The sequence below is a fragment of the Rousettus aegyptiacus genome, unplaced genomic scaffold (assembly GCF_014176215.1).
Source record: "Rousettus aegyptiacus isolate mRouAeg1 unplaced genomic scaffold, mRouAeg1.p scaffold_m13_p_12, whole genome shotgun sequence".
Classification (NCBI taxonomy): Eukaryota; Metazoa; Chordata; class Mammalia; order Chiroptera; family Pteropodidae; genus Rousettus; species Rousettus aegyptiacus.
Genome location: NW_023416287.1, coordinates 10857162 through 10882726, shown reverse-complemented (window position 1 = coordinate 10882726; position 25565 = coordinate 10857162). Strand labels below are relative to the sequence as shown.

At 52.5% G+C, this 25565-nt stretch overlaps 2 protein-coding genes across 3 annotated transcripts; one reads left to right on the top strand and one right to left on the bottom strand.

The window, feature by feature from the left end:
• Positions 1-1355: 1355 nt before the first annotated feature.
• On the bottom strand, positions 1356-13856 carry MATN4 (matrilin 4). 2 transcript variants are annotated; one of them, XM_036229355.1, is made up of 10 exons: positions 13724-13856; positions 11368-11481; positions 9862-10431; positions 9020-9142; positions 6931-7053; positions 6716-6838; positions 4779-5192; positions 4527-4679; positions 1747-1854; positions 1356-1663 (listed from the first exon to the last, which is right to left on the bottom strand). In XM_036229355.1, the coding sequence occupies exons 2-10, from the start codon at positions 11444-11446 to the stop codon at positions 1605-1607; spliced, it is 1752 nt and encodes a 583-aa protein (XP_036085248.1). In that variant the 5' UTR covers positions 11447-11481; positions 13724-13856; the 3' UTR covers positions 1356-1604. The 2 variants fall into 2 exon arrangements, with proteins under 2 accessions (XP_036085248.1, XP_036085249.1); XM_036229356.1 differs by lacking the exon at positions 13724-13856 and adding an exon at positions 13484-13516.
• On the top strand, positions 13691-23997 carry RBPJL (recombination signal binding protein for immunoglobulin kappa J region like). Its single transcript, XM_036229357.1, has 11 exons — positions 13691-13800; positions 15055-15183; positions 16352-16422; positions 16606-16709; positions 16976-17150; positions 18989-19126; positions 19542-19651; positions 19915-20067; positions 20762-20917; positions 21023-21126; positions 21233-23997. The coding sequence occupies exons 4-11, from the start codon at positions 16635-16637 to the stop codon at positions 21510-21512; spliced, it is 1191 nt and encodes a 396-aa protein (XP_036085250.1). The 5' UTR covers positions 13691-13800; positions 15055-15183; positions 16352-16422; positions 16606-16634; the 3' UTR covers positions 21513-23997.
• Positions 23998-25565: the final 1568 nt, after the last annotated feature.

The window sequence follows — 25565 nt, the reverse complement described above, 5'->3', positions numbered from 1 at the left end:
TGGGTCAACCCAATGTAATCACAAGGGTCCTTGTAAGATGGAGACAAGGAGGGTCAGAGTCAGAGAAGATGTGACACCAGAAGCAGAGGTCAAGGTGATGAGAATACACGACCTAAGGAATTTAGGTAGTAGCCTTCAGAAGCCGGAAAAGGCAGAGAACAGAAGCCTCCAGAGAGAATGCAGCCTTGCCAGCCCACTTTAGACTTCTGACTTCCAGGACTATGAAGTAACAAATCTGTGTTTCTTAAGCCACTGAATTTGTAGTAATTTGTTACAACTGCCATAGGAAACAAATACACTGTGTGTGGTTCAGCTCTTCATTAGTATGTGACTGTAAGAAACATACTTAACCTCTCTATGTCTATTTTCTTCTCTGTAAAATGGAGATTTTTTTAAGACAAAAATTTCTATCTCACAAAGTTGTTATGAGGATAAAATGAAAATACTTTGAAATCACTTAGAGCATGCCCAAGAGTAAATATGTTAGCTATTATTTTAAGAATAGTTAATGGTCACCATTCGTTGAGTGCCTAAGATATACCAGGCACAATGTCAGATGCCTTAGAATAATGTCTTCAATTCTCACCATCATTCTTGAGTGTGACTATTTCAATCCCCATTTTACAAACATCGAAACAAACTCAGAGTAAGTTGCCCACAGTCATTCTAGGACTGGAAGCATTTTAACTTTTGTATTTGCTTCTTACATGCATTTGGGACATGGTACCAGTTTGTGCTCTTTGCCATAGCAGTTGGTTTGTTTGTTTTCAGTTTTTGTTTTTGGGAGGCTGGATAGAGAGCGGGACACAGGCTGGACAGGTAGAGGCCTGCTCTGTGGCAGAGGTCCTGGCTGATACCTTTTCTTCATGCCTAGTGCAGGAGGGAGATAAAATCCAGGCCGCACTCACCTATCCACTCCCACCCTGTCCATTTAGGGATTCAATTACTGGCTCAGGCTTCCTCACCAACACCCCTGCCCAGTTCTAGCAGTTTGGGGGGCACTTCGAGATAGGCATGGCCAGAGAGCAAAGCATTCGATCTGCTGGGGGATGGAAGGGCACAGACTTGTGTAGACCCTAGGGTTCCCGTGGAGCCCCCACCCTTCCCGCAGCCTGCAGAAGGAGCCGTCTGTTCTCGCTGAATAAACAAGAAGAGGGAAGCAGTGCCCGGTCCCCTGCCCCCCAGCCCGACCCCCACACAATGAGCCTTTCTCCAAGGAGACGCCTCCCGGGCGCCGCAGCGCGCTCCGTCTGGCCTCCCCTCCCCCTGGCGGCACAGCAAGACCCACAAACCGAGCCCGTGGAAACCAATTTTTTTTTTTTTTAAGAAAAAGAAAACAAAAGAAGAATCCAACAAAGATCCGAGCACAGCACTCAGCGAAGGCGTGCGGACCGAGCACACGCCCCTCCGTCCCCTGCAGTCCGGCTGTGGTCCGTCCAGGCGAGGCCAGCTCGAGTGCAGCGCTGGGAGCCCGCCAGCGCCTGGTCCCCGACAGCCGCTGCCGGAGGGGCCCAAGCTCAGCCCGCCCCCGGCGCCCCGACGGCGCACGAGAGGGCACAGTCCGCGGGGCTGCGTCCCTGCCTGGGTCCCGGCCACCTTGCTCTTCACTTATGGGTGCCCAGCCGATTCTCCAGATCCTCCAGGCGCGCAGTCAGCTGGGCAAGTGACGGGTTAAGAAAGCCACTGGGGGTCGCGGGGGTTCCCTTTCCCCTCCGTCCAGCCTGCGCCCCCAGCCCCAAAGGATATGGTTCTGAGTCAGACTCTCGAGCGCCTCCAGCGTGCGGCCCTGGAACTCCACGAGGCTTTCGCATTCGCAGGGGCTCCGAAGCTCTGTGCCTGCGCTGATGCCCTCCTCTGCCAGCCGGGCACAGAGAATCAAAGAAATGAGAATCTATGGGAGGACCAGCCGGCCCTGGCCGAGGCCCGGTGACATACCTCCACCCTCCCTGCCTGTGGTCGAGTATATGAGCTTTAGGTGCAGACGGACCTGGGATGACTACCAGCTATTTAGCTGTGAGATCCTGGAACCTCACTCGACCTTTCTAAGCCTTAGTTTCCCCATGTGTAAAAACGGATACAATGAGAAAACTTATTATTCATTAAGTGGTGCTGAGGATTCGATGATGCGTGTGTACACATCTTAGCGTTTCTCAAACCTTGATACTTATTGGAATCACCAAGAGATCTTGTTAAAATGTGGATTCTTATTCAGAATGGGGGAAGGACCCAAAACAGTACATCGCTAATAAGCTCCCAAGTGCTGCCCATGCTGCTATTCCATGGACCACACTTTGAGTAGCAACAGCTCACAGCATTTCTCTCCAAATGAGACTTTATGCAGTGATGAAAATGTCGTGTATCTGCTCTGTCTGGCGTGGTAGCCACAAGCCTCATGGGGCTATTTAACATTTGAAATGTGGCTAGCGAGTTTGAAGTAAAAAAAAAAAAAAAAAAAAAAAAAAACATTATCTTTGTTAATTTTAATTAATTTAAATTAGATGAGCACATGTAGCTAGTGGCTACCTTATTGAAGAGCACTGCCTGAGACTGTATTTCAGATAGACCAGTGGTTCCCAAAGTGTGTTCCCTGGACCAGAAGCATCAATCAGCATCATCTGGAAATTTACTAAAATGTTATTTATCAGACCACATGCCACACCCACTGAATCAGAAACTCTGGGACTGGGGCTCAGCAATTTGTGTTTCCACCAACCCTCCAGATGAGTCTGATGCACACTAATGTTTGAGAACCACGGACCCAAGTCTATCTCCCCATGTATTTCTACATCTGTGAAATCAAAATAAGTGCCTTACAATTAAATTTAGCACCCATTTTTTTCTTAGCAGTTTAGAAAATAATGGTGACTCTTACAACAGGTAGTAGCTTAGATTCACTGACATTCTGCAAACAAATGTCATTTTTAACATGACGGCACAATGCCTGGCACCTGGCCTTCAATAAAAAATTGCTGTCACGATTTAAAAGTTATTTCTTTGTCTTGTATGTACCCTTAGCCCTTAGCAAACAGTTGTATGTCATGTCATTCATTAGTGGTATTGATAACAGTCCTGCAAAGACTCCTAACTTTGCAGATGAGGTGACCAAGGTCCACAGAGGGAAGGGGACCTACCCAAGGAGAAGAGCCTCAACAACAGAGCCCAGATTTCTCTCATAATTCTAGAGGCAACCTTGGGAAGCCAGCACCCTCCCTTGTTACAAAAGTGGGACGTTAAGGTAGGGTAGAGGTTGAGCGACTTGTCCAAAAGTCACACTGCAGGGACATAAGAGTCAAAACAGGAAGGGCCCTGAAGAATCAATTAATGCAGCGCCTTCACAATACCCTGGCTAATTATTAGAATTAGCCTGGAGAGAGGTATGTGTATGTATATGTATGTACACACATGTATATGTATGTATATGTATGTACACACATGTATATGTGTGCATGCATGTGCATGTATACGTGTGTATATGTAGACACCATATGTACATATGTGTGTTGCTTGTTTGTTTGTTTAAGTATAGATTCTCCACTTGCTTATCATTAAGTACAGATTCCCCAGGCCCAGGCCAGCCCTACCGAACCTAGCTCTGGAGGCAGATCCTCGTAATCCAAGAGAAGAGTCGTATCTTAGTCCTGGGTTAGAGTCTAAAGAGTCTATAGTTACCCCTAAGAAATTCCTCATGCACAAGGTTCAACAGTTCACTTTTCCACAGATAGCATTGGTTCCCTTTTCTCATCTGAGAAAATATGAAGTAAATGGATTGAATTTATGGGCCACATGATTAAAACAAACAAACAAAAATACCTAGCTTTGTGTACTTGAAACACAATCAGTCCTGCCTCTTTGCCAGGTCTATAGAGTTGAATTCCAACGAGTTAATGGAATATATGATGTGACTCCACTTAGAAAAAGCTGAGTTCGGCATTCTTTTGAAAAAGTTTCCCCAAATTATTCTGAACACCCACTATTCCCGGTGACAGGTTGCCTAGTCTAGTGCCTCTTAAACTTTAACACACATAGGAATCCCCCGAGGGTCTCATTAAAGTGCAAAATCTGAGACGCGGTTCCACAGTGTAGCAGTTAGCACATCTGCTTTATACACAGAAGTTCCTGGGTTCGTGTCCCAGGGAACGTGAATGGTCCATGGTCTACAGCCATGCCACCCTGAAAAAGCCCGATGTCTGATCTCGGAAGCTAAGCAGGGTTCAGCCTGGTTAGTATTTGGATGGGAGTCCACCTGGGAAGACCAAGTGCTGTAGGTATAAATAATAATAATAAATAATAAAATAATAATAAAGTGCAAAATCTGATTCATGAGGTCTGGGAACTGGATATACTACAGCACTAACGAACCACCAGGCGAGAGCCCAACTGCTGGTCCGCGACCATACTTGGAGCAACAAAGCTCTGTCTAGTGAGTCTATCCCCTGCGTATAACCCTATGAAGGGAAAATGCAAAGTCGAGATATCAGAAGATGAGCAGTGAGAGAAAGATAGAGTCCTGAGACAGATGTGCTCACCAGGGCAGATGCTGCCTTTGAGGTTCTCCAGCAGGTGCGTCATGGTGCTGAAGTCGGGGGAGTAGGACACGTGCAGCTCTGAGGGCTCGGAAGCGATCTCTCTCAGCTCCTCCTCCACCGCCTTGCCCACGCCAACAGCGTACATGACGATGCCTACGGGGCCAAGGGACAGACGGGGTGCCCTATATCTCAGGAAAGCCACCTCCCTGCGTCCAACCCAACCGCAGGTCAGTGCTCCTGTGCCAAGCCCACCTTCCTCCTTGGCCCGCGTCGCCCACACTGAGATGTCATCCTGGGAGCGGCCGTCGGTGAAGACCAGACCCACGCGAGGCACGTTGAGGACACGGGGCCGCGCACCCTGCGCCTCGGAGAAGCTGTGCTCCACCATGTGGCGCAGCGCCAGCCCCGTCATTGTACCGCGCTCCATGTACTCCACCTCCAAGACGGCCTGCTTCACCTCCGCCGCAGTGCCATAGCGTCCCAGAGGGAACTCGGTGCGCACGCGGCTAGAGAACTGCACCAGCCCCACGCGCGTGCCCTCAGGGGACACGTCCAGGAAATCCACGATCTGGTTCACAAAGCGCTTCACCAGCTCGAAGTTCTGCGGGCGCACACTCTTAGAGCCATCGACGAGCAGAACCAAGTCCACGTGGCCTTCCCGGCACCCTGCACAGCAAAGAGGAATTGGATAGACCGACCAGAACCTTGGCTGGAACCAGCCATCTACCCACCTGGTCATTCATTCACAAACACTTATTATACAACAGACACTGTGTGTGAAGTCCTTCCTGTGCCAGGCACTGTGCTAATAGAATGATGTATTATGATTATCACTATCAGCAGCATCATTATAAATGTTGCTGTTTACTGAGTCCTTAGCACAAGCCAGGCAATCAGCTGAAAGCATCTTTTTAATGATGATAATAATAATAATAACAACCACAATAACTACCATTTATTGACAAATCTATTATGTACCAGACACAATTCTAAGCACTTTATCAGTAGTAATACAAAATAAAAGCATTATTATTTGATAGCTTATAATGTACCAGGCACTGGGCTAGGTACTATATATATATATATATATATATATATATATATATATATATAACCTTGAAGATTACCCCCATTTTTTATAACACGAGGTTCTGAAGGATAAAGTGATTTGCTCTAGATTCCATAGCAAGTAGTGGCTGAGCCAAGATTTGAAACTAGGTCTGTCTGACCCCCAAACCCATGCTCCTAATCACTCTGCAAGGTTATCTCCCCTGTTCTGAGCCTGAGGCTTCACTAGGCCCTGCAGGGGCTTCAGTAATAAATAAAGCATAATCTTGATTCAAAAGGCAATTGAGGTAGAGCAGAACAGTCAGGTATGCCATATGCGACAGTCAAGGAAAGTGCCAGAATAGGTGGGCATGCAGGGAACCCAAGGTAAGAATAATTCATTCTTCCTGGAGTTGGTGAGGAAGGCTGCATGGAGGCGGTGACATTTGACTTGGTCTTCAAGGATCAGTAATTCTCCAAGGCAGGCGGGGACATTCTAGATGGTGGGAGCAGCAGGTGCAGTGTATGGAAGCTGGGTGCTCTCACCACGTTCGGGAATGGCCAGGCCAGCATGGCTAAGATGTTCAAGTGCGGCAGGAGACAGGCTGGAGCTTGACTGTGATGAGCTAAGGCAGTAGTTTCAAAATTTTGACCACAACCCACAGTGAAAAAAATAATAACAATGACAGTACATCATGATGTACTTTATATACTCACATATATTTAAAATTAAGTTTTATGAAACAATACTTACTCTTTTTACATGCAGTAAACTCTGTTTATTCTCTCACTTCTTTTTGATACTGGATGTAACCTCCTAATTTAATTTCATTATCCACAGATGGGGTTGTACCCACCATTTGCAAAACTCAGGGGTAAGGCATTTGATCTTTATTTTGCAGGCACTGGTGAGCCACAGAAGGCTTTCGAGCAAGTGAGGACTATGATCAAATGTGCATTTTTTAAAAATTAATCTTGACAGCAGGGTAGAGGATGGAGGGGAAAGAGATGGCGGTAAGACATACCACACCCTCCAACCCCACCACCGCCACCCACATTCACACCACACCCTTGGGCCACAGCAAGGGCAAAGTCAAGGAGGCTCAGAATGTGGGCAGAAACCCCTCTCACCCATAACTCACGGTTGCAGCTCTTGCCATCTGCCTGGAGTTGCCGTCCCTCAGGGCACAGGCAGCGGTAGGTGAGACCTTCACTCACACACTGAAACTCACATCCATGGTCTACACCATTGCAGAGGTCCCGGGCTTAAAGGAGAGAAAGGTCAGGATGAGTTAGGGTGGACTCCACCAGCTAAGACCCCTCACCCCTCTGCACAATGCAGGAGACAACTCCTCACCCTGACAGCTCCTCCCATCAGGCAGCAAGTCATGGCCGTCTCTGCAGTGGCACCGTGGCCCACCAAGGGTGCTAACACACTCATGCTGGCAGCTGTGGTTCCCAAAGCTGCAGTGGTCAATGGCTGGTGGGAAGGAAGAGGTAGCAAGATGTCATTTCTGATTGGACCCATCAGAGACCTCGGTCCAGGGTGCTCGTGTGGGTGCTTGCTCACTCCTGAAACTCCTCTGGTCCTGCTGGAGTACAAAGCCAGCTCAACAGTGGCAGAAAAAGGATCCTGGGGAGTTGACACATTGGTGCTCACAGGCATGGGTGTCTTCAGTGCACAGGTCAATAGCTGAGGAAGAGGCGAGGTCAGCATATGCCCTGGCGCTGCACTTCTCAGCCCGGACAGTGCAGCTTTTATTCTTGAACCACAACTCTCAAAGATCCTGACTTAATTAGTCTGGAGTGGTACCCAGGCATCTGTAATTCCTATATACAGAGGTCTTAACCCTGCAGGGCCAGATGGCTCCCTCAACTCAAGCCCAGATGCATCCTAGCATGCTCCTTACTAAACTAGGCATAAGACCAAGAATCCAGTTTGAGAAGATAGGGCTCCTGCCCTGGGGATCTTCACAGACTTACAGGGAGGAACAGACTCTGCCACTTCACCTGTCTGAGTCTCCATTTCCTCATCTGCAGAACAGGGATATGATGGAAGAAAGTAATTGCTATTTACAACTTCCTTCTGAGGAGGGTGAACTGTCACCCTGTTGAGTATCTTGATTTAAATGTGTGAAAATGGCCTAGAGCTGCACTGGGGAATAAAGACTGGAGAGAGGTGAATTGTCCTGCATAAAATAGTAAGAATTTAGGGTTCCTAGAAAGGAGATGGGAGTGGAGAGAGGAAAAACAAAGTACAATAGAGATGGTGTAAAGATGAATAACTGTGTGGGTTGAGCCTGCCAGTGAAGACTTCCCTAACGTAGGATGACTGAGGGCTTTCAGGGTCAAAGGTGTCAATATTCAATGATAATGAATGAATGTTTCCTGTTTTGTGTGTATGTTTGACTTTATGTAGATATAGTTCCCACCTCTGTCCACGCCCATCTTTAGTAAAATGGACACATGCACTGACATATACACGTACATGTCCTGGCATGCACACGTGTAAATAATCAAGGAAGAGGCTGATTTACATGCATGGAACAAGAGCACCATGTGTAGGATTGAGAAATTGAGAGAAGACCTATAAATTCAGGGAATTCGTCAGAAGCGCAGAGTGAAAGGAGACCACAGAATTAAGCAGTTGGGGAATTCCCAGAGATCTTGAGGAGGGATCGGAATGTTCGTGCGTCATCACATGCGGCTTTAAGCCAGCCTTTTCTCAGTTCTACAATCAAAAGACCCCAGCTGACATGGTGTAGGGGATCACATGACCTTATTTTCCAAGTTGTCGTGAAGCTGAGAGATAATGTGTGCAACACTCCCAGCACAATGTCCAGTACAGCAAACGGTAGCTGCTCTCATGATCAAAAAAATGAACGCACATATATACGAAAAAGAAAATCCCAACTGTATAAGCAAGGCATTGTGTGCCATAGCTTTTCAGAAGGCAAAAATGAAGAACCAGGCCATGAAAGATTTGCAGGTGCAGAGAGGAGAGGCAAGAGCCCAGGCGAGCAGCCCAGAATGAGCTGAGAGGCAGAAGCAAGAATGGCAGCATACACAGGGCAGGGGTGGTGCTGTATGGAGACCCTGACTGAAGCCCCCAACAGTGTCTAAGTAACAGAAACGTAAAGACGTGCCTGTGAGATGACACAAATAAGTTTGGGGGCTGTATTGAAGCCAGGTAGGAGATCAGCCTGAAAGAAGAAAGCGAAGGATGCAGAAAGCACACTTAACTGTGGAGTCAAGATTTCCAGCTCTGGTCCCAACAAGAACTGGTGTGACCCCAGGCGTCCCTTCCCTTTCTTAGACCTGAGAAGTGAGGGAGCTGGATTTTTATTTCCTAAGGCCCTTCCAGACCCATTAGGCTGATGCTGGGGCAATGGGGAGACACAGAAGGCTCAGGAGCGGTGGGATTGCAGGGCAGGGGTAGCTCTCACCCAAACAGCTCTTGTTATCTGCTGCTAGCTGGTAGCCGGGATTGCAGGCACAGTGGAATGTGCCTGGGGAGCTGACACATCGGTGCTGGCAGCCGTGTCGCCCCTCAGCACACAGGTCCTTTCCTGAGGACACACAAGAATAGAATCAGCGGGGGACAGAAGAGCAGAACCCTCCGACACGAGAGCTGAACGCGGTCCCCGGCAGGCACCATGCTCAAATATGGCCTTACGTGGGATATGACTCATTTGAGAGAGGCCGTTCCAGGTGGGAAGGTTTAGGAAAAGAACAGGGCTTGAACGACCCCTGTAAATGGGCTCAAAAGAGGGGAACACTAAGCTAGATGTGTCAGTGGGATAAGGCGGAACTACGCAGGGGTAAGATAGAGGTGAAGAGATGCTAAATCAAGGTGGGCGGAGTGACTCGAGGCGCGACTAGAACAGATCCTGCAGCACTGTGGGCGGAGCTAATCAGAGTGGGCGGGGTCATGCCCACGTGGGCGGGGCATGACTCTGGAGTGGGCGGTTGCTCTCAGCGTTGGGGGGAGGTGTTTCTTGCGGTCAGAGGCGGTGTTGGAATTTGACTTTAAGACTGTAAACCACAACAGCTCAGCTCGGTGGGTGGGCACGCCAAATGTTGCTTCAGGTGGGCGAAGCCTAAGCAAAAGTGGGAAAAGCGGGCATCTGACGCAACTCGAGGTAAGCCTGGGCCATTCAGGTACCTGGTGGGCGTGGCTGAAGTCGGAATGGGCGGGGGCACCCGGGATGAGGTGGGATTTACTGAGGTGGGACCTGGGATCTAAGCGATTGGAGACTTCGAGCCTTGCTCCAGCGTTCTAACTCACCACACAGCCGGCCCTGGAACTGCAGGCCGAACTCCTGGATGAGGTCAAAGGACTCAACCAGGAAGACGTGTTCGTCCAGCGGTGGGGACGCCATGGCACGCAGGGAGCCCACGTCTGCGCGCTGCACCCCTACCGCATAGATCTCGATGCCGCGGGCGCGCGCCTGCGCCGCCACCTCTGCTACGCGATCCTGGGGCCGCCCGTCCGTCACGATGACGGCGACCCGCGGCACGCGCGCCTCCGGCGGGCGCGCGCCCTCGGCCACGCTGAAGGCCACGTTCATGGCATACTGAATCGCCAGCCCGGTCATGGTGCCCTGCGCCAGGGGCACCAGAGCGCGGATGGCACGCTCCATATCGTCGCGGCGCAAGAAGGCCCCTAGCCGGAAGACGCTCTGCACTTGACTGGAATACTGGATCACGCCGACCCGCGTGGCGTTAGGCCCCAAGTCCAGGCCGCGAAGGAGGCCCACCAGGAACTGCCGCATTGTCTCGAACTCGAAGGGGCGCACGCTGCGCGAACTGTCAATCACGAACACCAAATCCAGGGGCCCAGTACGGCATCTGGGACCTGCGAAATCAGGGAGGAAATTTCCTAGGTCAGCGAAGCCTCATCTCCAAAGAGACCCCCAAGGAAACCTAAGGCAGAATGGTACTAATCCCGCATAACAACACCCATACAGAATGAGCCTGGCAAATACAAGTTAGATACACTCACTCAGCATTTGCTGAGGGCCTGGGCTAGGAGAATTTAACCAATTCTCTCTCCTACAGCTCTGAGGGCTATTCTGAGCAGGTATTATCCATTCAGGAGTGGGCGAGGAGGATGCCACAAACTCCAACGCCTATTAGGGGCCAGGCTGGTAACATAAACGAGTGAACTGGCGGGTTAGGGCAGTGGACGCCCAGGGAGCCCACACCCCTCCTAAAGCGGGCAGGTCCAGTCAAATGTTGCCATGCAGACATGTGGACCATGTGTTAGCAGATCCTTGGATTTTTAAAGAGGCGTCTCAAATCGGGGGTTTTATGTGAAATTTCCTGATTTTTCACTTAACTTAAAATAATTAACACCAAATAGACATTTTACATGAGCCCAACTTTGTTATCTCTAAGCCAGGGGTCCCTAACACCATAGGCCGTGGACAGGTACCAGTCCGTGGCCTGTTAGCAACAGGGCCACAGAACAGCAGATGATCAACGGGTGAGTGAGCAAAACTTCCTCTGTTTTTGCAGCATGTTCCCCAACGCTAGCACCACCACCTCAACTCTAGCTCAGATCATCAGGCATTAGGTTCTCATGGGAGCACCAGTCGTCGTCCCTGGTGCCAAAAAGGTTGGGGACCGCTGCTCTAAGCCACTCTAAGCCACCGAGGCCCAGAAAAACAAAGTGGTTAACTTGAACCCAGTCCCTGTGGTTCCAAATCTCTTGGTTTTCTCTCCCCAGCAGGCCTGGCTGGTTGCAGATGGTTCCCCTCCCCTTGCTGGTGAGGGCTGGGCCCTGGCTCACCTGCAAACTGGAGCTGGGTTTCCCAGGGCTGGAGAAGGAGCAGCAATATGGGCAGTGATGAGCAGGGAAGGACCCTCATGGTGCTTGGGGAACAGAGGATGGAGTTGTCAGAGCCTGGAGGGAGGCAGGGAAACAACAAAGCAATAATATTTGCAGAAGTCTCATTTGGGGTGAGGGGCACTTGGAGAGGGAGGAGGGTCATGGGTTTATTTTACCAATCTCTCTACTTTTACGTACGTTTGGAATTGTTCGTAATAATTAAATTTCATTGCGGTGGGCTTGTTGGGAAACACAAGGAATTCTGCTTTGTAAAACTGCAGAATAGTAAATAAATAGTGGATAAAAATATACAGATGCCAGGCAGAGTGTTAAACGCTTCTCGTGCATTGTGGCATCTAATCTTTTCGACAATTCTATGAGACTCAGGCTGTTATTGTTCCCATTGTACAGATGAGGAACAGCCTCAGACGCGGGTACCCAACCAAGGTCGCGCGACGAGAAAGTGGATGCGCCAGGGTACAATCCTATGCCTAGGGGATTCCGAGGACCAGCCGACGTGTTCCACGCCCTCTTCTCCCAGGAGGAGAACCGCTGCAGACGGAAGCCACTCTCCAGCTAAGGCAGGGGGCTACACTCGGTGTATGAGGAGCCTCTCTCTGTGTGGTTGTCCTTGTAACACACACACGCGCGCGGGCGCGGGTATTGAGACGCGCACGGCCCAACCGCAGGCGGCTGCGGAGGGCCGCGCGCCCTTTCGGTGAGTCGGGAGGATAGGGGGCGGGCAGTGAGATGGCCAAAACGCACTTGAACTTGCGACTCGACGCCTCAACTTCCCGCGAGCTGTCAGGACAAGCCGCCAGGGGGCACCTTCCCGGGTCTGGGAGCGTTGGCTAGGTGGCCGTGGGAAGCCAACATCTGCCCAGCAGGTGCCCCTACCCAGAGCAAACAGAGGACCTGGAGCCCCGGGGCCTTGAAGATAAGGCTGGGCAGGATATATTTGGCGCGAGGAGGGCCTAGGAGCAGGAGTGCACAGGGTTCTGGCGACAGCAGCACTGGACGCGCCCAGAGGGCAGTGAGTGAGCGACGGGGGCCTCGGAGCGCGACCATGGACCTTGTGGGGGCAGCAGGTGAGCGCTCACCTTCCTGAGGCCCTTGCTGACACCCCTCGAGAATCAAGAAAGACTCCCATTGAACAGATGGGAAAAGTGAGGCTAAAGAAGGCGGCTCGCTGAGCTACAAAGGAACCTGCGAGTCCTGACTCCCCTTCTCCCTCTGAGCTGCCTGGCAACCTGGCGCCTAGGAGCCGCTGAGCCTCTTGTCCTTCCATTCACTCCCTCTGCTCCCTACCTTCCCGCCCCCAGCCCTCCACCTCATGCTAAAGCTGCCTTAGCCATTTCTCTGTTGCTGTCTCATGGCAGAGGCGGCCAGCCGCCCCTAACCCAACCGCAGCCCCGCCCCTCCCCCCAATTCCGTGAATGAGCCTATTCTGAGCAAGGTCGGGTGCCTGCCGCTCACTCTAGGCGGCCTTCCGGTCCCGGTTCCTCTCGGCCTTCGCCTTTCAGGCCTGGTAGAGGAACAAAAATCCCTCTGGCAGAGTCCATCGTGGGAGGGTGACTAAGCCAGATGTGCCAGCTGCCGGAGGTGGGAGGGCGCAGAATGCTTTCTCTGGCTTGGGCCATAGCCGAGGCCAGGACCCCTCGAGAGTATGCGGGTAAAGGCACAAGGGCTCTTTGCCACCTCCCACCCTTTCCCACCTGCAGAAGCCTCCGGCCCCCAAATCTTGATTAAGGCCCCTCTTATCCTGTTCTTTGCCTGAGCCGACATCTCCCCTGGCACCCCAGCTCCAGCCCAGAAACTCTAGAAAATGAAAGTAGCAGCTGCCTCAAAGCCCCATCACCTTTCCGACCCCTTCATTCTACAGGGGAAGAAACCAGGTCCAGAGAGGGTAGTGTCTCACTCCAGGACACACAGCAACGTGGTGGCAAGGCAGACGCTAGAACCCAGAGCTCCTCTGAGGGGTTAACCAACCCCTGCGTTTAAATGAAAGATTTGTAAATGCCCCCAGGGCGGGGGAAACTGTGAATAATTCCTCAAGGCTTGGCTGAAGAGTCAGTACCTTGAGGACGGTCCTGAGGCTTCTTGGAAGGAGGCAGTTAGGGAAAATATTCCCTCCCCATTTGCGTGGCTTTGCTGCTGGGGGCTTGGTTTGGAAAGGACACCTCAGGAGGAGAGGAGGGCACTGCAGGTCAGAGGCCGGCCCCCTAGGCGGTGCAGCGCGGTTAAGCACCGGCGCCTGTTCTGGCTGGCGGTCTGCTCCTCCGCAGACCCCTCAGAGCCCCCAGGCCTTTTGACTCACCTGAGCCTGCTGGACAACTCAGAGGCGCGGCCGCTGAGCGGAGCCGACGGGCGGAGCCTCCCGGGCAGTTGGAGCAGGTAACGGCGCGGGCAGCGTGCCCGAAGTGGGGACTGCCAGGCAGCTGGAGCGAGCCGAGGTGGCGGCCGCATTTAACCCAGCGCGGCGGGTGGGGAGGGGGAGCTCCGGCTGCGACCCCTCCCACTGGCAGGGCGATCCCCCTTCCTCTACGGCTCGGGGCGGGGCCAGAGCGGCGCCCCCTGCTCCCGCCATCCTGGGGAGCCGCAGAGGCGGGCTGCGGGGCTGGAATTTGGTAAAGCGGGTGGCTGGGCGGCTACCCTCTCCGCAGCCGGAATGCGTTGGAGGCCTGCGAGCCACTTTCCCGAGGAGAGCCCCAAGGGGCGGAGCGGGACCTGGCTGGGCCCCGACTGCCGGGCCCCGCTTCCCAGGGCGCAGCCCGCCTCTTGCGCTCCAATGCCCGCTCCACAAGTGAGGAGAGACCCTGGACACTGGTCCTGCCTGGAGGATGGAGGATTCAGGACTGACTCGGTTCATGGCTTCCCCCGTCCCCACCTGGTGGTCCCTTAAATCTCTGTCATTACGGACTCCTTTACATGTTCCCTGCAGTTGCTTAAGTCTTAGGCCCATTTGCCTTCATCCACCAAAACCCCCAGGCTGAGAAGCCATCAGGCCCCTAGGCGCTAACTGGCCCACCCCCCCAGAGCCGATGGAGGCCTTGTGATCAAGAGGGCCAAAGCTGAGGCGGCAACAGGCCCCTTCTCTAGGGAGAAAGTGGAGAGGCAATGTTGCTTTGATCCCAGAAAAACTCAAATGTTTTCCCAAAGATCCTTGGGATACGGTTTGGGGGCCCTTCCATGTTCGCAGGCAACTACAGGCGGGCAAGAGAGCACTCCGGTCTGGGGGTCTAGCAAAGGCTCTTTGCCCTTGGCATCAAGACTTCACTGGGGTGGGGCCCCTTAGGGTTCAGGGAAGCCAGCGGCGTCACATACTCTGCCCCCTTTACAAGGCCAGCACAAGTGCGGCCTTTGTGCCACTGGGGCCTCTCCCCAGTCCTCCAGCCTGCCATGGGCGCGGAGCCAGACCGGCAGAGTGGTGCCTGGGTGGTCCCGAAGGGCTGGCCGCAGGCCTCACTGAGCACCGCGCAGCCCAAATAGTTAGCCCACGACTTGCACGCGTCCTTTCCCTTGCCTGACACTTCCCCGCCTCGACTGGGAGTGGGCCGCACTGGACCTTCCTTTCATTCAACCTGCGCGCGCTGGGACCCAAGCCACCTAGCCCCCTGAAGCTCCCCCGCTCCGCTCCGTGCCTCCCAGGTCATCCCCTGAGCGCGCCACAGTCCTGAGGGAAGGCGTTCGCCGGTGCCTGCAGCAACAACAGTGCGGACAGACCGTGCGGATCCTTCACGCCAAGGTGGCCCAGAAATCATACGGAAACGAGAAGCGGTAGGTGCCTGAGCAGCCCCTCCCAGCCCCCCCCCCCAGGCTTTCAGCCTTATGCCTCCCCCCCACCATTTAGTGTCTTTTAAAGCCTGAAGAGGTCTGGGGGCTCAGCTATTGGCTGATCAGTGGCTTCTTCCTTCGGTCACTTCTAGTCCCCACTTTGATCTTAGCAGAACCTCCCTGGGACTCTACGGTCCCCGTTCATTTACTCACTCACCCGTTCATTCATACTTTCATTCAACCACTACTAACTGAGAGGTTATCGAGTGCCAGGCTCTCTGGGCATCTCCGGGCACTAGGCGTACAACTGAATAACACAGACACGGTCCCTGTTCTCATGTCATCTTCACTCTAGTGTGAAAGAGACAGACAATAAAGTCCTCACATACCAGTGAACAAGATACTTCCAGATCGTGATGAGCGCGAGAAGGGAAATAGAGCAGTGCCATGTGACAGAAACAGAAGGAGAGGGCACTTTAGCTAGGAAGGTCAAAGCAACATCTGAACTGAGACCCGAGTGTGAAAATGGAGCGAGGCAGGAGGAAATCTGGGGAAAGGGTCTCCCAACTAGGAGGAACGGAAAATGCACAGATGTTGAGGCTGTACCAACGTGGCCTGTGCGAGGTACGACAGGAGTTAGAGTGGCTGGAATTAAAGAAGGGAGAGGGGTTATAGGAAATACAGCCAGAGAGGTAGGCAGGGGCCAGATCATGTGAGGACTTTGACTTTAAACCACTGGGGAATTTTAAGAGGATGAGTAACATGATTGACTCATGCTTTTAAAACTAATAATAATAATAATAAAGGAAATCTGGCTGCTGGGTGGGGAAATAAGTTGAAGGTGGAGGCGTGGAAGCAGGAGTTGGAAAGCTGATGCAGTGTCCCTGGCAAAGAGTGAAGGCAGGTGGGCCTAAGGTGGGAGGTGTAAGAAGCCAGTGGCTTCTGGGTATGTCTTGAAGGTGTATGGATAGGGACTTACTGATGGATTGAATGACAGAGTAATAAAATAAGTTTCAGATGTTAATGGAATTCACAGTCGTGGAGAAGCCTGGGGAAGGTGGCGAGAGGTGGGGAAATCAAGGATTCTTTCCGGTTTCTGCTGCCTTCGAGTTGCCTGCAAGACAGCTGGGTGGAGATGATACACGAGTCCAGCACTTATATGTCTCCGCAGGTTCTTCTGCCCCCCGCCCTGTGTCTACCTCACAGGTCCCGGCTGGAGGGTGAAGCCAGTGCAGGGCCAAGGTGAGGGAGGACTCCAGGGCTGTGGTCGCCTCCTTCGGTAGGGATACGATGCAGTGGGACCTGGGAGCGGGGCGGTTCGCAGGCTCAGTCTCGCCGCGCCCTCTGGCGGCAAAAACAAGGCTCGCCTGGCACCTGAGTCCGCCCCAAGTCCTTCCAGCGCGCCCTCGCGTCCCTTTCCACCAGGGGAGACGGGGTCCACGGTCTGCGGTTACATGGGACTGGACGGCGCATCCGGCAGCGCCGCCGAGACGCAGAAGTTAAATTTCGAGGAGCAGCCGGACTCCAGGGTGAGAGTGCGTGGGAGGAGGTCCTATTCCTGCTCCCATCCTTGCCTCTCTCCTCGGGAGGAGGGCTCATTTATTCCCGTGCAGAAGCCAAGAGATCGGTATGGAGGCTGGGAGACCGGGGTTCTGCATGGAGGGTGCGCCCGAGAGCTTGGATCGTGCCGCTCACGTCACGTCCGACGGGGCGAACCTCACATGACTAGGGGAGGTCGGTTCATCACGTGGAGGAGGGCTGAGACGAGCCGGCCTCATCCCCGCGACCTCCGTAGGAATTCGGTTGCGCCAAGACCCTGTACATCTCAGATGCAGACAAAAGGAAGCATTTCCGGCTGGTGCTGCGGCTAGTGCTACGAGGAGGCCGCGAGCTGGGCACCTTCCACAGCCGCCTTATCAAGGTCATCTCGAAGCCCTCTCAGAAGAAGCAGTCGCTGAAAAACACCGACCGTGAGCAGAGAGCAGCGCACGGCCTGATTTCAGAGCAGGGTGGCGGGGGTGCAGTCGTGTTCGGAGCCCCTGGGTTTGGAAGGGAGATGGGCCTGGATTATAGGGGTGGGGTCGGAGTGGGTGAGGTGGAGCCTGAGCCGAAAGGGGCGGGGGCTGGATGAGCAGGTGCGCCTGACGTCTAAGAATGACAAGTTAAAGAGGCAAGGGCGGAGGAAAGGAGACAGAACACAGACTTGGGAGCCCCTCAAACGGCTGGCAGGTGCTGAACTAAAGACAGATTCAAAGTGACCATTAAAAGGCAGAGGAAATTCAGGGCCTGCTCTATGCCTGGCCCTGGGCTGCGTGCCGGATCACTAAGAAACAAGGGCAGGTGTCTGCTCAGGAGGAATGCGCCGTCTGGGGGAGGGCGACGCGCACAGCAGAGCAAAGAGACAGTTTGAGATAAGTGTGTCCCGGGTGCCAAGTGACACATCCCAGGGCTGGGGGCTTTGAGAATATGAGAGAGAGAGAAAATGCCTGCATAGCAATGACACCACCAGGACTTCTCTCGCTGGGAGGTTTGAGGCAGGGTCCGGGGAAGGGAGGGGTGGCTTCCCAGGCGCTCACTTCCATGCGTCATTCTATTTGACGTTCACGGTGGCCCTGTGAGGCAGGAACTATCATTGTTCCTATGTCGTAGATGAGAAAATCGAGGTTGGGAACATCCATCCATTCATTCGAGAAATATTTGGGCCTATCATATTCCAGGTGACTTGCCTAAGATCGCCCAACTAGGAAATGGCCCAGCCAGGATCTGGACTCGCGTCACTGTAACTCTGGAGCCCAGCTCCTACCCCTACACCATACTTAGTTTCTGTCTGTTAAAAATCTGAGAATGTCTCAGAGCCGGACAGTGCCGTGGCTGGCCCTTGGTATTGGGAAGGGACCAGGGAGGAGTAAGCGGTATAGTGTGATGGGTGCCACGCGGATTCTGGAGCCAGGCAGCCTGGCTTTGAACCTGGCTCTGCCCTTTGCTAGTCACGTGATTTTCAGCAAGTTGACCTTTTAAATAGAGATACTATTTACTTCAGAGGGTCGTTGAGAGACTCAAATAAACTAATTCTTATAAAGCATTTAAAACAGTACCTGACACATGAGAAAGGCTAGTTATCATTCAATGAAACTTGGGCTAAGTATAACTTGAATACCTACAGTATGCCTACCACTGTGAGGGGAGAGAGGGAGTTGACCCAGAGCTCTCTCCCCAGGGGATCAAAGTCCAATCAGAAAACAAAACAGTGGCTCTGTGTATGTGATAGGCTGGAAGAAATCCGTGTCATGCCCTAAAGACATTGTACTGCTGTTTCACACCACATGGCTTCTGCTTACGCAGCCTCCTGTGCAACTCCTACCTACTTCATGCTCCCCAGCTGAGTGTATAACCTCCTCCAGGAAGCCCTCCTAAGCCCAGCCCACACCACATCATCCTGAATTTTTATTTTATGTTCCTATCTCTGCTCTAAGACTGTCATTTCCTCCAGAGCAAAATTGGGTCTAATTCACCCTTTGGTGCCCAGTACCCAGCATGGTGCCTGCTACAAAGTAGTCACTTAGTAAATACTTGATAAAATTCCGTTGATTGAACTGTAGGATGCCCAGGAAGTAAAAGGGAACAGGCAAACATGTAGGAGTAGGACTAGGGCAGGTTTTAGATAAATAGCTGTGAAATGCGAATAGCCAGTATATCTGGGCCAGTGGCCAGATGAGCCAGACTGGCACGGGGGACAGAGCTTCAGATATATCTGGCAAGTCCCAGGGACCAAGCCGGGCCAGGGCACTGATTCCACCTCCCCTCACAGTGTGCATATCCTCGGGCTCCAAGGTCTCCCTCTTCAACCGCCTGCGCTCCCAGACGGTCTCCACGCGCTACCTCTCTGTGGAGGATGGAGCCTTCGTGGCCAGCGCACGCCAGTGGGCTGCCTTCACTCTCCACCTGGGTAATTGAGTCAGCGGGCCAAGGCTGGGCGCTTCACACGCATTAGCTTATTTAATCTTCACTGCAACTGCTCAAGGAAGGGACTCTGCCCTTGGAACTGAGGCTTTGAAACACAAAAAGACTTGCCAAAGTTCCCAGTGCGTGGGTGACTGATCCGACCTCTTCTGACTCATGTCCAGCCCATTTCCTCACCTCAGCCCCCACTCCAGGGGGCAGACGTTTTCAAGGATGACCACAAATGACCCCTCCAGGATAAGAACTTTCAGCCTTAGCTGCCTCCCTACGTGCCAACGCTACCCACAAGATTCATGTGTGTTGTAGGCTGGAGCCAGAGGCAAGAAAGGCAGGGTTTGGGGCAGAAACTTGGGGCCTCCTGAACTCTCCTTTCTTCTTTCCTTCCTTCCTTTCATCCCCAGCTGATGACCACTGTTCTCAGGGAGACTTCCCACCTCGAGAGGGCTACGTCCGCTACGGCTCCCTGGTGCAGCTCGTCTGCACTGTCACGGGCATCACACTACCTCCTATGGTATGAGAAGGGAGCCCCCCACCCCCCAAAGATCCATGCAGAAGGTATGACCCACATGGGCAGGGCTGGAGGGTGAGGGCGCAAAGCACCTATTCAATTCTCAGCCAAGACACTCAGTGCTTTGTGGAGTAAAGGGCTTTGTGGGGCTGGATGGAGATAAAGGGCTGGCATGGCTGTTGGAGTAGCAAGAAGCTGACTGAGAAGGTGGCCTCTGAGCAGCCAGGCGCCTCGCTGCCACACTTCCTGCCACCGTTCTGTTGTAGATCATCCGCAAAGTAACCAAACAGTGTGCTCTCCTCGACGTGGATGAGCCCATCTCCCAACTGCACAAGTGTGCGTTTCAGTTTCCAGGTGGTCCTTCGGGAGGCGGCGGCACCTACTTATGTCTCGCCACAGAGAAGGTGGTGCAGTTCCAGGTGAGAAGCAGAGAATATCAACACCGAGCATCCTAGAAAGTCAGAACCCAGAGAACCACAGTCCGGATGACCATCATCATCATAATGGCTGCTCCTTACTGAGCAATACTGCCTCCCATGGAATGGTAGAATCATAGATAATTAGGACAGAATCAGAGAATGGAGGGAAAATAGCAATAATATTACTGAACAATACTCCTTCCCAAAGAATATTAGAGTCATAGAATATTAGGATGTGAAATCGTAGAATGTAAATAAATAATGAGGAATAGTACTGAGTATTATTGAGCAGAGTATTAAAATCATAAAACGTTGAGACAGAACTGTAGAACGTGAGAAATTATTATTATTATTATTATTAAGCAATGCTACTCCCCAAAGAAAATTATCATAGAATGTTGAGAGATAATCTTAAAATATGTAGAAAATAACATTATTGAGCAATATTATCTCCAAAAGAATTCTAAAATTGTAGAATGTTAAGGCATAGAATTGCACAGTGTCAACAAACAGAATTCTAGAATCCGAAGACATAGAAACCAGCTCGTCCAGCGAACTTATTGACAGGGCAGGTAAACCGCAGAGCCCGGACTGGAACCCGGAAGGCGTAATAAACTCAGGCACCGTGCGGGGTCCCCCACGCTGGGAGCCACCCTCGGAAGCTTCTGCCCCTGCCCCTCCGGTCTCCTCTCAGGCCTCCCCCTGCCCTAAGGAGGCAAACAGGGCGCTGCTCAACGACAGCTCTTGCTGGACCATTATCGGGACGGAGTCGGTGGAATTCTCCTTCAGCACCAGCCTGGCGTGTACCCGGGAGCCCGTCACTCCGGTGCCGCTCATCCGCACCCTCGAGGTGAATCCGGACGCTGGGGGGCGCTGGCGGGCTGGGCTGGCGAAGGAGGGCAGCAGGGCCTTGGCCGCTCCTTTCCCCGCACGACCTGGTCCCACCCTCCGCCAGCTGAGTGGCGGCGGCGACGTGGCCACGCTGGAGCTTCACGGAGAGAACTTCCACGCGGGGCTCAAGGTGTGGTTCGGGGACGTGGAGGCCGAAACCATGTACAGGTATGGGGGCGGGGCCTCCCTTAGGCCCCGGCAGTGGACGAGGGGCGCGCCTGTCATTAGCTCTAGGTGGTGTCACTGCGGCCCTAACCCCGTGCCCCACCCCCAGGAGCCCGCGGTCCCTGGTGTGCGTGGTGCCCGACGTGGCCACCTTCGGCAGCGACTGGCGCTGGCTGCGCACACCCATCACGGTGGCGGTGAGCCTGGTGCGCGCCGACGGCCTCTTCTACCCTAGCGCTTTCTCTTTCACCTACACCCCGGAGTACAGCGCGCGTCCAGGCCCGTCGGGGGTCGCGGAGCCCGCCACCGACGCCGACGCCGACACGCTCCTCGAAACCATCCACCACGAGTTCACGCGCACCAACTTCCATCTGTTCATCCAGACTTAGGCGCGCCCAGGCCTGTCCGCATGCCGGCTTTCTGGGGTCCTAGGCCCTGTCCTCTGCGTCCTTTGCTGCGGAAGAGAAGGCCAGCGTTTTAGCAGCGGAAGGCTCTCGCCAGAGAAACTTGTCCCTGCTGTTCTTGCTTAGGTCACTCGCTCCTCCTTTGACATCTAGGAAGACACCTCCTGAGCGGTGCTTTCTTTGCGTCCAGTCACGAGGCTGGCTCTCCCCGCCTCTGTCTCTGTTCACTCTCTCTGTCAATCTCTGTCTCTCTCCCCCAGTAACTTTGTAGCTCTCTAGTTGTGTGTCACTATTCCTCCATCTTCGTCTCTCTTTCTGGGTGTGTCTCACATACAGTTTCACACTCTGAGGAGCCAAGCCAGGAAGCTGTTTTCTCTTCCTTCCTCTTGAAAAGAAAACACATAGTTTCACATACCCAGAGTACTGACTGAGTCTTAACCTCAAGCACAAGTCCCGCCTGGAGCACTGGGTTCTGCTTGGAGCACCACATCTCTCCTAGGGCAGTAGGTCTCGCCTGAAGCATAGAGCTCACTAGAACACCAAGTCCCACCTGGAGCACCAGGTCCTGCGTGGAGCACTGAATTCCATCCTGAAACACAAAGACCTGCCCCTCTCGGTACTCCCTATGGCTGGAGCCAGGCATGGTACCCTGGCCTATGTTTGCTCTCTGGCTCACAGCTTTGGTGGCTGGACAGGTGCCTGGGGCAGTGGGTAAGTCCTGCCATCCTAACTGTCCGCCCAGGCACTTCCCTTGCATATCCAGTAAGATGCAGTCCTGAGGATCAGGGATCCCTCTGCTGTGCTAGCAGCACCCCAATCTAAGGCAGAGTCTGATCTGTATGACCCACCTGCCCACGAGGGAGGGGCCCAGTACTTCCCCACCTTCATGCACAGAGAGAGGAAGGAACAGAGAGCCTACTCTTTTGATCTTTTATAGAGAAGGAATGGGGTTCAGAAGCAGCTGGCATCTCTGACCCCTGTCCCTGACCCCTGCCCCTGCCCTGGGCTCTTGTGATAAGTTACCTTACTAGCTACCCCCCTACCCCAAGCAAAGATGCACCCCGGGCCGAGAAGCAAACACAGGACACGGAACAAAACTTTCCCAAGACAACTCCAGGCAGAACTCTTGGGATCAACTAAGCAATAACCCAGTCGAGAGAGGAGCTTCTCCGCACGGGGCCTGGGGACCAAGTCACAGGCCACCCCTGCTCAGCCTTTCCACCTTCCGCCTGGTCTGTGTTCTACAGGGAAGCAGAAGAACCAGGCAGGATCCTGGCTCAGGCTGCTGGAACCAGGGACATAGATATATCATGGGTGACAGCTACTTATCCCAGCTGCTGGTGATGCCAAATAGGGAGAACTGGTCAGAAGTGTGGGTTCAGGGCTCTCACCCTCCACCCCAGGCCCTTCCTTGAACTCTAACAATATGCTCATTTCATGCAAAACTCCTCCCCCAGAACATGGAAAGCCCCGTGGGAAAAAAAAAATGCTGAAGTTTCCCAAGGGGTTTGCCCTCTAGACTCCCTAAAGCCTCCATCAGCAGTCTGACCCCCACCATGATGGGGGAGAAGCAGCTTGTTCAAAGCCCCTCATGGGCTCTGAGAGTGACTCCTGGTGGAGGAATGCAGGGCACAAGTTGCATGGGATACGTCCTCCATGTGAGCGCTAGACTCAGGAGAGAGCAAGGTCATTGCCTGTGACGACGTTGAAGCAGGAAACCACCCATAAGAAGGTTAAGAGGAGTTTCATAGTGCATTACCCAGGAAGTCGGGTCTCAAGGGCCCTTCCTGCCCTGTCCTCAAGGACTTCCTTTGCCACTCCACAAGGCAGGAGTGCCAGAGGCCAAGAACCTAGGTTGGCCTGAAAGCCCAGGTTCAGCCCTGTAGCTCTGTCTTCTGCACTTTTGTCTGCTTTGGATCAAAGGACTTTATGTACATGTCAAATGTGGCCTCTAGACAGTGAGCTTCAGGTGGAAAAGAGCTCACTGCTGCATGCCCTGGAGGGTGCAGTACACTGCCTCAAACATTGAATTGAGACTCAGTCAATACCAAATTGCCTTGGCAGACATTTGGAGATTGCAAGTGCAAAGCGAAACCACCAGGTGGCACAGTTTCCTTCCTAAGAATCGAGTTTCAGTTTACTTCGAAACTGTTAGGGTCCAGTAAAGACAAGTTTAACTTTCAAGCGCTCGGGATCGGAATCTCCCAGGGTTGAGAATCATTGCCTTTGTCCATATTTCCTCCTCATTTTACAGATAGGGAAACAGACTCCGAGAGAGAAAGACCCATGAAGCTCTGAGGGCAAGTCGATTGCAGAGCCTGATTAGAATCCTATTCTCGGGATACTAAGTCGGGATTCTAAGATTCTTTGAATTCTCTACCTAGTAGTCTTTAATACTCTTTAACTTGCTTTTAGGTGTAGGAAGAGTGTTTTGCAGGGGTGGGGAGTGGGGGATGGGGCACATTGTAAAATCTAGCAAAATCTCTGTTCCAAAGTCTCCCAGTTTGAGTTCTCTTGCTGCCTGATGTTCCACTACGAGCGATCTAATCTTCTGGTTTAAGCATGGACCTTTGGGTTTATCTCCCTCTCTATCTCTGTCTGTCTGTCTGTCTCTCTGTCTCTGTCTCTGTCTCTCTGTCTCCTTCACGCCCGCCGCCCCGTTTCTTTTAAATTGGGTTTTCTTAAAGGGAAACTCATAACCATAGTGTGGGTAAAGTTCTCAGACATCTTCCTCCCTTGGGAGGATGAGGGCTGCTCAAGACCTAGACTGTGAAGATGGTGAGGGGAAGAGGAAGTGGCTTCGAGCGGAGCAGAATCAATAACATTATCTAAGAAGTTTTGCAAGGGTCAGTCCTGACCATACTCACCAATAAAGTCCCCCCAGTCAGGTTTGGCTTCATTCCAGACCTCAAGGGACAAAGGCGGGCGGGGCAGCTGTGGCATGATAATGCTTTCAGTGGTGAAGTGGTAAACACCTGTTGTAGCTGGCTGCTGGCCACTTGGCAGGGAGTGGGAGAGGGAGGCAAAGCCTCATGACCAAGTTCTTTATCAACTCATTTTGGTGTTGAAGCATTGAAGTGTGGCCCACTCTGCCAAGCTCATTCCCAGGTTACTATCTGATTCAGAATATCCTCCTCCCCAACCCTAGCTGGGGTCTGTAAGTGCACCATTAGCACCACATCCTGGGGAGGCGTGTCCTGGGCGTGGCTGGTTTTGTCCTGGCGTATACATACGCTTCTGGTCTGCTCATACTAATTCCTCGTATGTATTTTCAGAGGAGTCACCTTAAAATGAAGAAACGTAGATCTCATGGTGACTCTTCAGACAACAGCTGTCTCAGAGTCAAAGCGATTTGTCCTAATGGGTGAGGCTGGCAAGTTCAAAATCACTTAACCTCTCTGCGCCTCAGTTTCCTCTTCTGTAAATGGGGACAATTGTACTTGTTTCATAAGATGTCATGAGGAATAAAATAATTAATATACGTAAAGCACTTTCAACATGACCTGGCCCAAGGTAACCACTGCATATGGACTAACTGCTGTCATTGCTGCTCCAGAAGCACTTTTAGAGACGATCTAAATACTGCAGTCTCTCTCCACTTAGCAGATGGGGAAATCGATGGTCCAGGGGAGGTAATGACCTTCCTATATTAGTTTCCTCTGTTGTGTAACCAGTCAGACGTCCCAGCACACCTTAGCTGGGTCCTCTGCTAAGGGTCTCCCAAGGCTGTAATCAAGGTGGTAGCCAGGGCTTCAGTCTCTTTGAGGCACAAGGTCCTCTTCCAAGCTCACAGGGTGGTGGGTGAAATTCATTTCTTTGTAGCTGTAAAGCTCAAGGTCCACAAGACGGCATCATTCTTATGTACCAGATCCTCTTTTAAGAGTGTCCAACTGATTCAGTCTGGCCCACCCAGGAAAATCTCCCTCTTTGCTAACTCAAAAATTGATTCGTTTGAGACCTTAAGTACATTTACAAAATACCTGGAACCTAATTGCAGGCACCAGGGGGGCAGAAATCTTGGGGTCCATCTTAGAATTC